This window comes from Cydia splendana, chromosome 22, assembly GCF_910591565.1.
Source record: "Cydia splendana chromosome 22, ilCydSple1.2, whole genome shotgun sequence".
NCBI lineage: Eukaryota > Metazoa > Arthropoda > Insecta > Lepidoptera > Tortricidae > Cydia > Cydia splendana.
The window spans coordinates 6,564,523-6,578,031 of record NC_085981.1 but is presented as its reverse complement, the minus strand read 5'-3'; the positions used below and the strand labels follow the sequence as shown (position 1 = coordinate 6,578,031).

Genomic DNA, 13,509 nt, shown 5'->3' with positions numbered 1-13,509 from the left:
TTAAATAATAATATAGGTACTTTAATTGTTGGTCCCTGCCTGGTAACAGTGGTAACGCTTACCCTGTGCGCGATGTACGGTCAGCGTCATTAGTAGCGGTTAATACATATGTATGTTAGTTAGTCTGTTAGGTATTTGTAATATGGGCCTTGTTGCCTGAATTAAATGTCTAAAAAAAAAAACAACAACACATCTAAAGTATCTGCCACCATTGAATACTATTACAAATAGAGATCTGTAAAGAGCGGCACGGCGTTCATATTAAACAAATGCGAACGTACGTTTCTGCGAGGCGTATGCGATCGGCCTCATATTAGCTGCTGCCGGTTCAGAGGGAATACCGCGCACCACGTTCGACGTGTTGTGTTGCCTCCTGCCTGTGTCACACTTACGTACGAATTTACAAGTGCGATAGAGAGGCAACACGTCGAACGTTGTTCGCGGTAGGCCCTCAGCATCTGCTCAAATCTCTCGGACGCTCCGCGCGCAGCGCAACGCTGAACGCGCCACTCGATGGACACTCGCCTCTTAAGGGGCCCACTGATTAACAGTCCGCCGGACGGTATCGGCCTGTCAGTTAGAACAAAATTTTGACAGTTCCGAACAACTGACAGGCCGATACCGTCCGGCGGACTGTTAATCAGTGGGCCCATTTAGACCGTATACTAATATAAAACGTTTTGCCGCAAAAAAACTCGCTTATCACTACTCGCTTCTAGCTTATAGCCGCTGGTCAGACCGTACACTATCCAATGGTCCCAATGCTCCTAATTTTCCGACAATATCCTCGAACTAGCACCCACCTATCTAAATATTTATTACTACAATATCCAGATCCGAGTTAGGTCTTGTTCTTGTCGTAAATATAGGAATCCAATAACGATAAATCACTTAGGATTGCAAACGTGAATTAAAAGGATAACAGCCTTGTGGCATGCGAAATATAATCTAATTCCATTTCATGAAATGAAAAGTCGCGAATGGGATATACAGGCTGACTTGTACTACTATTTGAATATGAAGTTTTAAATTCTACGTAGGCATAATATTCATAAACAGAAAATTGTCACCGTCATTTTAAATTTCGAATTCTTTTCTCCATACTTTTTAGGGTTCCGTAGTCAAATGGCAAAAAACGGAACCCTTATGGATTCGTCATGTCGTCTGTCTGTCTGTCTGTCTGTCCGTCCGTATATCACAGCCACTTTTTTCCGAAACTATAAGAACTATACTGTTGAAACTTGGTAAGTAGATGTATTCTGTGAACCGCATTAAGATTTTCACACAAAAATAGAAAAAAAAAAACAATAAATTTTGGGGGTTCCCCATACTTAGAACCGAAACTCAATTTTTTTTCCATCAAATCCATACGTGTTGGGTATATATGGATAGGTCTTCAAAAATGATATTGAGGTTTCTAAGCAGTAAAGAGTGACTGTGTTACACATAATTATATACATTACAAAAACAGTTAATATCTACAGTACAGAAATTTACAAACTTATAACTAGGTAAATATAAAAATTAAGGGTTTTATATACTACTAGGTTTCTAATATATTTTTTTTCTAAACTGAATAGTTTGCGCCAGAGACTTCCAAAGTGGTAAAATGTGTCCCCCCCCCCTGTAACTTCTAAAATAAGAGAAAGATAAAACTAAAAAAATTATATGATGTACATGACCATGCAAACTTCCACCGAAAATTGGTTTGAACGAGATCTAGTAAGTAGTTTTTTTTTAATACGTCATAAATCGTAAACCGCAATTTTAATATATTGTTACTTTTGCTGCTACGGAACCCTTCATGGGCGAGTCCGACTCGCACTTGGCCGCTTTTTTTATATGTTGCATTCGTTTTATTCGCGTAAACACACTTAAAAAAAAAGTAAGGCATTGTATGTGGATATATTTAAACTTATTTTCACAGTAAAACTGTGCACTATTTGCAGTAAAGAAGATACGAGCGTAATACGAGATTTTATTTCTTCAATACTATTTCACGAGAAACTATGTAATAAAAAACAGAACAGCGGTAATTTGCTTGCATCAACTATTGATTTTGATTCTATACGAAAAATAATTCTGTTTTAGTTTCATTTAAAAGTCTATTATCTATCTATCTATATATCTATCTAATACCTTTAAACGAGCAATTCTTGTTTATTTATTTATATACATTTCGGGGATCTCGGAAACGGCTCTAACGATTTCGATGATATTTGGTATATGGGGGTTTTCGGGGGCGATAAATCGATCTAGCTAGGTCTTATTTATGGGAAAACGCGCATTATTGAATTTTTATATGTTTTCCGAGTCTACAAAATCTTATGGCTTTAGATATAATTTGTTTTCAATGACAATAGGCGAAGATATTACTGTAGGTAAAAGTAAAAAGCAGGCATATGTGCGTGGACAACCTAGAATATATACTTAGTAGAGGAAGGTGATTGTCCTAGCTATTGCAATATTATGCAAATATTTGCATTTTATGCTCCATAAGGGATTATTCTTCGGTCGTCTGCTTTCAAAATGCCGTTTACGTGGTTATCTTCTGGGGCGGGTCGAAAATTGGAAATTTTTAGGCTTATGGTCAGAAATCGGACAAATTTGCGTCATTACTCGCAATAATGTGGACATGACTCCAAAATTAATTAAATAATTAATCATTTAATTAATTTTTTACCTGAGGCTTAATTTTGATTCCTAATCAATAAATAACACAAAGATTTCTTATAATGTAAATTTATTAAAGAAAATAATCAGTACGTTTTCCAAATTTTCTGTAGGTACTAATTTTTTTATATCAAAAATATATTTAAGTCCTATTTATTGACTATAGGGAACAAAATTAAATCTCAGGAAAAAAAAATAAAATAATTAAATGATTAATTATTTAATCAAATTTGGAGTCATGTCCACATTATTGCGAGCAATGACGCCAATCTGTCCGATCTCTGCTTATGGTTCTTATAAATTTCAATATTCGGTACGGAATATTTATATTACTGTTAATCGGGTTTTTGTACGCAAGCGCGGCACACTCGACGGCATAAAATACCTACACTAAAGAAGGTGAAAATACTACTGTAAGTGAGCTCATAAAGGACAACATACGACTACAGCTTTGTGTAGATATCTCGGAGCTCTTACACTCTTAATATGAGAGTATGGTGTAAGTTTCTTCAAACTCAACTAAAATATTTTTATGTCTGATTAGTGTAGTAAATGAAGCCAGTTGTTGTATGGAGACCCATGCATTAATTTCTCAGTCGATGAAATTTAGCTTGGTTATTGTATAGTATGAGCCGAGACTAACATATAAATATCCAAAAAAAAACACTCCTAAGTTAGGTAAAAACACAAATCTGATTATATATTGAACCGAGTAATTCCTCAGTCCATAATTATTTTACAAAATAAGTTATTTGTATCTGTATGTGATACTAGAAAAAAATCTAAAAGTTTTGTCAAACATGAGAATATTTTTTTATGATAATTCCTTTTTTGACGCTCATTTTCACCGGAAAATTTCTTTGTCATTTTTTTCTTCTTATATGATCTTAGAATATAATTTGGCGCAGTGGCTAAAAAAATCCAAAAAAAATGCGTGCCCAAATGTATGTATTATAGAACTATTAAAAACTGAGAGTGGAAAATTTTTAGATTTTCATTTTCTAGGTATAAAACGGCAATAAAATGGCATTCCAGTGAAAAAATTAGACTGAGCAATTTTCCGGTCCAAGACACGCCAAAAATTTTATTTTATTAATACTGGTATTTCTGCTGGGATATTTTTTTTGATATTTCATATATTGTTGCAACACATTACATGAATATGTCTGGATTGTCTGGTGAAGAAAGTTTGAACGGAGCATTTTTCCGTAAAAAGATATTAACGATTTAAGACTTTAGGTATTTACTTTAATTCTATTATTATTATTCTTTGGAAATTTATACAATACTTTTTATTTATTTATACTTTATCATACTGTAAAGTTTTTTCTGGCTGAGGAATTACTGCGGGGTCCACTACCTTTATTTACTACACTATGATGTCTATAAACTGTTTTTAGTCCTTATAGATAGGTTAATTCAAGTTATTGAAGTGTTACACAATTTTAGCTAGTTAATGTAAATAAGTGATTAATTAACATAAAATCGCTATCAACCTTTTCCAGACATCCAAAAGCTATTCAATTACGAAATTTTCCTGCCAAGTTAACGCTCCGATTACAAAATTATCCAATTAATTCCAATTTAGGCAAGTAATTTTCTTTGAAGGTACATTTTCGCGAATTATTCGTTTCCACCTCGTAATTGGTTTGGGTCAAGGTCTGGCTAGCCAGTGTATTTCTATGATACCCATTGGTCGAGTCGAGATATCGGGCGCCAATGTAAGGGCTCATTTAGACGGCGCGCGAACTCGCATGCGATTTCGTTACATTGCGGACCATCTAGATTATGTACATCAATTCAGCCGACCGATCAAATAGCGTGATATAATGAAAATCGCATGCGAATTCTCGCACCGTCTAAATGAGCCCTAACGAGACACTGATGGATCCCATAAGCCCTTAAGGTCTTGGTAACTGTTTGACGTCTTAGGTACGCTGCGCTTTTATATCGACTCTTTGTATCGACTTGCTCGAGGGATTTAAATATTTTGAATCGGATTCCTGTAATTTCTACTTTAGAGCACTTGCCATGAACATACCAACACATAAGTTAAACTTGGAGATCTTTAAGAACATATATTAAGATATTTCATTTAAACTAGTCCATCTGAGAGTACTAATGGCACTAGTAAATATCAGCATGGACCCCTGAATTACGATTCCTTGGCGAGGACCCGCTAGGGACCTTCTCAAGTGCTGTTATGGCCCATTTGAGTGCAAACGTGTGGAATTGGGTGGACCTATTTTCTCCCTAGTTTTACGGTTCTCTATTTGTCTGAGGTCTGACAAAATATTTCTTGGTAACTTGGATGCTTTATATTTTTCTTTAATATTCTATATTAAACGTGATTTGTTATTGTTACATGCATTTTTTGTATGTATTTCAATTTCGTATATAAGCTAAGCTTACCCTGTACAGACTTTGCAGTGATAGAGTTTCACACTCTACCATAAATGTCAAACTACACACAAAGTCACGTCAAAGTCGGTGCAGAGTTAGTTTAGACGGACATTACCAACGCTGTAAACTCAAAATCTACGCGGCATACCATACCGTACTTCAAGGCTGGAGTAGCCATTTACAAATCAGGAAAGCCTTATTATTTCAGTAAACCTTGAGCTAACACAGCCTCGCCCGAGCCGTAAATAACAATTTATTATGTAACTAGGTCTAATAACTCAAAACTTGTGAACTAAAGCTGTTCAGCTTGTAATCCGTATTGTATTATTAACGCTAACGTGAGCAGGCCGTAGTGGGATTGTTTACGCTTGGCTTGGCGGGTTTTTCATTGGCTGTATATGCTATAGTAATTTGTCAGAAACTGATTGAACTCCACCGGGCTGTAATGTTTACCGTATTATCGCGCACACATCATAATTGTAACGGTGCATGTAACGAAACGTTACACTATCAACCTTCATACTATGGGGCTGTCCATAAATTACGTCATCGATTTTTGACGATTTTTGATCCCCCCTCCCCCTATAATCATCCAAAAATCATGCTTCAAATGGCCCCATTTCCTCCTACTTCATGCTACCGTCATCCGATGTCCAGACCCCCCCCCCCCCCTAATTTAAAATGACGTAATTTATGAATAGCCCCTATTTCTGGCATCATACAAATTCTAAATTCCCTTTTCAAATTAAAATCCTACTCCAAATTTCATTCAATGATTTTATTTTCAGTTCGATCCAATACGTCGATCAATAAACATCACATTTTATTCCAACCGACTGTACTTCATAAGTTCGTAAAATACGGCCTAAAGCCTATCTAATATTATTTTATTAAGTGAAACGTTTATATAAGTGCTGTGCAGAACCATAGTGCTCTTTTAGTGGTCCTGCGCAGTTTCCAGATATCTACATCATCATCATGGCACATATTGTAAGTTATAGTAACTTTTAACCTTCTAAGTAAATTACGAAAGTGTTTTTATACATAGTTAACACGTAACCTGTATTGTTACAGGCGCCTTTTTATTTAAACAAATAAATACCATCGTCGTCCTGGATCCTGCCTTTTAATTCCTACCATCCCGGTGAGGCTCCATCAGCTGCCCCCTCACAATAATCACATACGGTTGTGATGCTTCACAGTAGGCTTCTCTTAAACGTAGCCTCTGTACGCTACTATTGTAACAATGCCTGTAAGCTTAGTAGCACAGGACCGACGGGACACAATCTCGTCTGCGAGATAGACTACCCGTCCCTTCCTAATTAATTACAGTTAGAAAAAGCCGGGTACCTAGTCTATCTCACCAGCAAGATACTGTCGCGGCGCTCTATTGTGCTAAGTCATCTGTATACAAAGCAGTACTTATAATTTTCATATCGTTCTTCTTGGCATAAAAATTCTAATTACACTGGCGCCCAACGTGGGGCATCATATAAAGCTTAATTTGATCGTTAACTAGCCCATCTTCTTTCTTTCCAGATAGACTCTACTTCGCAACACTGAAAACGGGCTACAAACCAAAGCCGACCAGAAACAGCAAGTACTTCCACATCGAAGATGACATCCAGTACGAGAATTTCTACTTCGACTTTGGACCTTATCACCTGTGCCATTTGTATCAGTTTTGCAACAAGCTCACCGAGGAACTGGAGAGGAACCCGAAGAAAAAGATCGTGTTTTATACTAGCAACAATGAGACGCTTAGGCTCAACGCCGCGTACCTTATTGGGAGCTATCAGGTACTTACAAATGACATAACTCACATAACGTACATACATAGATTTTATATTCATCTAGGCCTTTTTCTATTTAGACGTAAAATTTAAACTCGTTCGTCTTGATGCCGGCTACTAAACTATTATGACCAAAGCGAAGTTGAAAGTTGAAACAAATTTCTTTTTGACTATTATATGGTTGGTCTTAATTGGCTTGCATTTTCATAAATTCTTTGACTAAGCAATAAAAACACAGATGGACAATAAACTATATGAGCAATAAAAAACAAATAAAACCACTATGCACATTTTTATGTGTGAAAGTAGCGTGATTCTTTTGTTAAGTGTCATTTCTCACACTATTGCGTCTGTTCTCCATTTTAATGTTTGTATGAAGAATCTATGAATCTTTACACCAAATTTTAAGGCGATTTGGAACTTTAACTTTTATCTAACATTTTTACATTATAGGATCATTCATTTGTTCAACTTATTTTATGGCGTTATTCATAACCGTCAGTCAAATCTATCAACCCGATGATAATTGATGTCCCTGTCCCTATCTGTTATTTTCACATTTGTGTTTCTCAGAAAGAAACATAATTTAACAGAATTTTGCCAGTGAACAAGGGTTATTATTAATTAACCGAAATAAAACCCGATCAGGCAGATCTGATCGACAAACAGGCCGTGACGGCAACTTGACAACGGATCTCTCATTAGTTCCAATAAATATTTAAAAACCTATTGCCAAAGTAAATTACACTTTGAACCAAACGATGCAAGGTACTAATTGGATAGACTACCAGGCTAATATCCAAGTCCAATCAAAATTCAACTTTAAAGTAACTAGGTAGGGTGTAGACTCGATTGGTTTTCATGGATGTCACGTGTGTTACCTATACTGTCTCGTTTCTCTCGTTTCGCTGTTTATTGGATAATGGAGGCGCGTGGGAATGCATTGTTCGTAGACAATTACATTCACATTAAATAAATGACGAGAAGCATCAGTTTTTCCTATATACATACGTTCTTTTGTGATTGAGACTCGTCGAAGGTCGGTTCTGTTTTGGCTTTGAACATATAGGCAATTTTAATCAATTAAAATGTAATGCGTTTCAGTACGGGGCTGATGTATGGACGCATTTGTAAAATTAGGCCGTTCATTGATTACTCTAATGTGCACTTTAGGCAGTAATATATATGTACGTGCTAATTGTTTCGTTGTACGTGTTATGTGATTGTAGTTGTTATTTTGATGAGCTAGTCCGTGATTTATGATGAAATGGGATGAAAATAATAGGCACTTTGTAAAGACGTGCACGTTGTTAGAGGAGAAAATAAATTCTGTTTGATTTGACGAACATTCATTTGTCTTTAGATTGGTCGGAATACACAGATATATTAACTGTAATGTTTGCTTTGTGCACAACTGTGGCGCCTACTTGTATAATTTTGGCTGTCATATCTTTTAGTTCAGCTACCACTCATTCCCATACAGCCAATACGTAAGAGAATTACCTAGCGAAATAGAAAAAAATCCGTATTTGATTATATAAGCCCAAAGAAATGGCGTGGTTAGCTAGAGTCCCAAGATATTCGTAAGTACATGACTGGGAATATTTTAGTCTGAAGCCCACTTAACCATAACAGCATCTTTTATGTAAAACTATCTTTATAATTTACAGATAATATACCAAAACGGGTCCCCCGGCGCAGTCTACAAGCAGCTAACGGACGGATCAGAATGGTCCCTTCTGAACTTCCGCGATGCGTCTGGAGGCCCTCCACTCTTCGACATATCTCTGCTGGACGTCCTTCACGGTATGAAGGTGGCACATGACGCTGGGTTCTTCCATTTTGAACATTTTGATGCGGACCAGTATTTGTTCTATGAGGTGAGTTACAGTTTGGTGCCGTGACCAGGATTAATGAACGGATCTGAATATAATTTAATCGCATTACGATTTGGGGTCATGATACAGATGACAAAACGTGAGGACCATAGTCTGTATAACTGAACAACTTTTCCCATGCATTCGATATAATAAATTCGAAAAGTTACTCATATAATACGTTTCGGCATTTTTGAAAATACTTTGTTTTTTAAACACTTGATAGTTGATACTTCAGATAGAAATATAGTGCATATTTTGGAGGCCGCATGTTAGGTGCGTGCTAGTTTTGCACGGACATGCATACCCTAGATTGCCTTTCTATTTCGTTTAAGCACTAGATATAGAACAAGACTGTTTCAATTTAATGTTGTCAACACAACATTGAAACTAAGCTCTCCTTTGTATGAAAATGTTTAGAATACCTGAGATAAGGCGTCGGATGTAGACGCGGAGATTAGATTCTTCGAGTTATTAGAGCGAGTGAGTCATAGTTTAGAATGTTAATTTAGCAAACTCTTGCTAATTTTCCTGGTATGTTAGGAGTTGCATCTCCAGTAATAGAAACTACAAAAATTTTGCAGTAATATACTGCCATAGAGTAGGTACACTGGCGTTCAAAAGTGCATGGACGTTTCAACCGTAATATTGAGGCATTACGGTCGACAATTCGACATCTATCCATGCACTTTTGAACGCCACTGTACATAAGTACAGGGCATCATTACTAAGAAAATAACATCTCTATATAGCGTTTATCTGGACGTATATAGTATATAAATCTATGTTTTTTCACTCAACTCTCTCACCCAATCACTATTTTTCTGTTTATTTCCTTTAAGTGAAGAAGTCTAAGTTTTCATGCCAAGTGCTAAATATGGAGCTTATAGGGATAATGTATGCATTCTTACTGCCAAATGTGTGCACGCGTGGTTTAGAGTCTTATCATGTTCAGGGCTTCGAACCGGTTTTTTGAAAAACCCGGAATAGCCCAGTATTTTTTTTCCGTACTTTACGTAGGACTGTATCATGTATGTAGGTAACAACTCCGTATTGTCCCATTAAAAATGAAATTATTAACCAAATAACTAAAAAGAACGTAATAATACCGGTATTTTTTGTATCAAGAAAAAACCGGTTACGAGCCTTGATCATGTTATCCACTCCTTTTCCAGAAAGTGGAGAACGGCGACCTAAACTGGATAGTCCCCGGCAAGATGCTCGCGTTCTCCGGCCCCCACCACCGCTCGCGGCTCGACCGCGGCTACCCCCTCCACAGCCCCGAGCACTACCACGACTACTTCCGTCGCCACAACGTCACGACGATCGTGCGACTGAATAAGAAGTCGTACGACGCACGGCAGTTCACGGCGCATGGTTTCGAGCATAGGGAACTCTTTTTTGTGGATGGATCTGTGCCTTCGGATCTGATTGTGAATCGGTTTATAAGGATATCTGAAGCTGCGAAGGGAGCTGTTGCTGTACACTGTAAAGGTTAGTTTTATTCTGAAACTAGATTTCAATACTAAAGGAACTACTATCGTGTGACTGAACAGAAACTTTTTATCACAGATGACTTGTGAATTAAAAGCAGTCATTCATATACATAAGTGTAATTCATGGCCCTACTTTATTGTGGCTATTTCGGCTCTCATTTATGTTGTGTAATCCGCATGAAAGGTTTTGCGTTATTGCCGGTGCTTTCGTTTATTGTAGCCACTCTACTAATAAATGAACGTAACAACAGAATATCTGTTTCATCGAGCGAATTATAACAACTACACTTCAAAATCATTATTGATCAAATTGGTTCTTTTTCATCCAATTTTGGTCAAAAGGTTATTATCTCAATATTTAAAAAAACTACCTTCATGATGCTTTTATTTTCTTTATAGCGGGCTTAGGCCGGACGGGAACTCTAATAGCCTGCTATATGATGAAGCACCACGGCTTCACAGCGCGGGAGGCCATCGCGTGGCTGCGAGTGTGTCGTCCGGGCTCCGTCATCGGCCACCAACAATGGTTCCTCGAGAAGTCAGTATTCGCATAGGCATATGCCTAAATAATATATTTACACCTAGTCACTCATGTATCGTGCACTCATAAGTATTGCTGACGAATGAAATAATAACGAAAACTTAAATAAACTGATATTGAAATGCTGCGCGGACTCGAGTTGGTCGCCATAATGTGGCGCCCATCGCCACTTTAAATAAAATTGTATTGTAAGCTTATGAGACCTGTGCCCTGTTTATCAAAAGCTTGTAACTTGTAATACAAGTAGAAGTCCCTTTCTAACAAAAGCTGTCAAAAAGGGACTTCCACTTGTATTACAAGTTACAAGCTTTTGATAAACAGGGCACAGATGTTAAAATTATTTGTTTTTATATTTTGATTTTATGACATATGTAGTTTCGTTTTACTATCAATGGACAACAATTTTAATTTTTTTTTCAGTGTCCAACCTCGAATGCACGCAGAGGGCGAGGCGTATCGGCGCCGGCACCACATAACTGCGTTCCCCGTGTTCACTCGAGGCATCTACTGCGATCTGCCGCCCGAAGAGAAACCTGTGTCCCTACAGACTATACTGCATAATAAAAATACCAACAATAAGGTTAGAAAATTCATCTTTGTCGTCACATCAAATCTAAAGTTAAATTTTTCTATCTCATTTGTCTTGTAGTCTGCACCGTAGTATATGCCGTAGTTTGAACGTTAGTCTTAATAATACTGGACGCTAATGTTAACTTGCCAATATTTCATTTGTAACTAAACTCATCGCTCGAAACACTGATATAATCAAGCAATCGAGGTCAATACATTAAACGCCCTTAAGGCCCATACAAATAATAAATATGTATTATTCTAGCGTTTAGGTTTTATTACTTCACCAATTGAATCACTACTACGTCTTGTTGTTAAAATTATATTTATAATTCCGTACAGACATGACTTACATTTTCAATTTAATCTCTGTATGAAAGTCCATTTTCCATGGCGCCTCAATTAGATTCTACAATAAAACGACCTCTTGCTGGTCTAAAAAGTTACGTTACTTTCTTTCCAGCTGGACAACGCAAACGCCCTCAACGCAAACGAAACAGACTCGGAAAACAACGTCACAGCGGTCATCGGCAAATACAAGACCACCGCCACCGCCATGCTACCCACAAAAACAGTCTTCTCTCCTAAAATGAACTACATGCTCCCAACTAATAACATCAGGAACGCGGCCAATACTAATTTGAAGACTGCACAGCCAAGGATACTAAACTCCACCCTAAAGTCCCACTACGCAGCTAAAACTTCAACCTTCCCGCCAACAAGAAGTGCCAATTCCCAAGCGAAAATCTCTGGTGTCAAAGCCCAATTCACTGGCAAAAGCAGCTTCCACGGCCAGCGAGCCAATCTCGCGCGACCTGTCGGCTACGCTCACGGAACTAGCCCGTTAAAAACATTCACAAGAAAAACTGTCACAAAAATCACCAATAACGAAACCACAGTTGTTAACACGCTCAGCAATGTAACTTCAACCTTATCAGCTTTAACAGAGAACTGTCATTTGAACGGCAAAAATCGCTTACCGTCAGAGCCGAATTTAAAAGCCGTCGCCGCCAAAACGACGCCAACTAACGTGAATTCGAGAAAGAAATTAATCGTGCGCTCTAACTCTAGTTCAAGGAAAAAACTGCCGAAGAATAATGTGGGTAAAAGCAGTTTGGAGTCCACGCAAGACCTGTCTTCCAGTGATACGAATGTCACCAACATATCTGCCGATTCCTTGGAAACTCCTTTCAGGTTTAGGCGAAAACGGGATAAGTCAAGCAGCCCTGAGCCTATGGACTGCATTTCGAATTCTATTATAACTGCCGATGTCACTCCTGAAAATTTCGAGGAGACTACTAATTCGCAAGGAAATAAATTGTACAAAATCAAAGCGTTAAGAAAAAAATGTCCCGCGTTTGGGGTGAGTCTTCTAAAGAAAGACGGAGTGCAGACTCGCTCGAGTACTTGTACAAGCTCTACTGTTAAGAAGAAATGATCTCGATGTGGTTAAGTATGTAGTTGTATTTGCACTTCAGATTCTATATAGGAATGTGCTTAGCACATTTAGCGTCGATTGCGTACATTCGTTTAGTGACTTATCAATGTTACTGATGAGTTTCAACGGTCTGAAAGCGTATCACATCAGCTTCTTACGCCATACTTCTCGCATAAAGGTGCGTCCAGGGGCCCGTTTCTCAAAAGCATGTAACTTGTAATACAAGTGGAAGTCCCTTTCTAATAAAAGCTGTTAAAAAGTGACATCCGCTTGTATTACAAGTTACAAGCTTTTGAGAAACGGGCCCCTGATCTGCCTAAAAGCTCTCGGCACGTTCATGCCATTCAATACTGCATGAAATATTAAGTGATCCATTTTCAGGTGAATTTCCGTCCTAATATTAACATTTCTAAGAAACTGTCCTTACGTTTTTGACAAGCATTTATTTGGTTATATATGTCGTAGGCCGATCGTAAGATCAGGCAGATCGTAATGTTCCTGTGTAATGTTTTGACGATAGTCACATTAAACCAATACATAGGTAGGATAGGTTCGTTAGGTTGCTTCAGATGCCCGAAGGGCAGACTGCCCAGAAATAGGAGCCCCGCGTAGCGGGGCTCCGTCGACTCAGGGAACGAGTCAAAGATTTTCACGTTTCACGATATGCCTAGGAATTTCACGATATGCCTGATCTTACGATCGGCCGCCGACATATATA

At 37.8% G+C, this 13,509-nt stretch overlaps 1 protein-coding gene and 1 long non-coding RNA gene across 2 annotated transcripts in view; both read left to right on the top strand.

Annotated features, from left to right (window-relative positions):
• Positions 1–12,911, top strand: part of LOC134801460 (dual specificity protein phosphatase CDC14B-like) — a 33,206-nt gene extending 20,295 nt beyond the window's left edge. The window contains exons 2-7 of the mRNA XM_063774053.1: positions 6,616–6,875; positions 8,540–8,749; positions 9,922–10,240; positions 10,642–10,780; positions 11,204–11,363; positions 11,817–12,911. Of these exons, the coding sequence (XP_063630123.1) occupies positions 6,616–6,875; positions 8,540–8,749; positions 9,922–10,240; positions 10,642–10,780; positions 11,204–11,363; positions 11,817–12,791 (2,063 nt within the window). The 3' untranslated portion in view covers positions 12,792–12,911. The remainder of the gene's footprint in view (positions 1–6,615; positions 6,876–8,539; positions 8,750–9,921; positions 10,241–10,641; positions 10,781–11,203; positions 11,364–11,816) is intronic.
• On the top strand, positions 1,134–1,752 carry LOC134801551 (uncharacterized). The gene is made up of 2 exons (XR_010145690.1): positions 1,134–1,413; positions 1,548–1,752. It is a non-coding gene; the product is annotated as an uncharacterized LOC134801551 (long non-coding RNA).
• Positions 12,912–13,509: the final 598 nt, after the last annotated feature.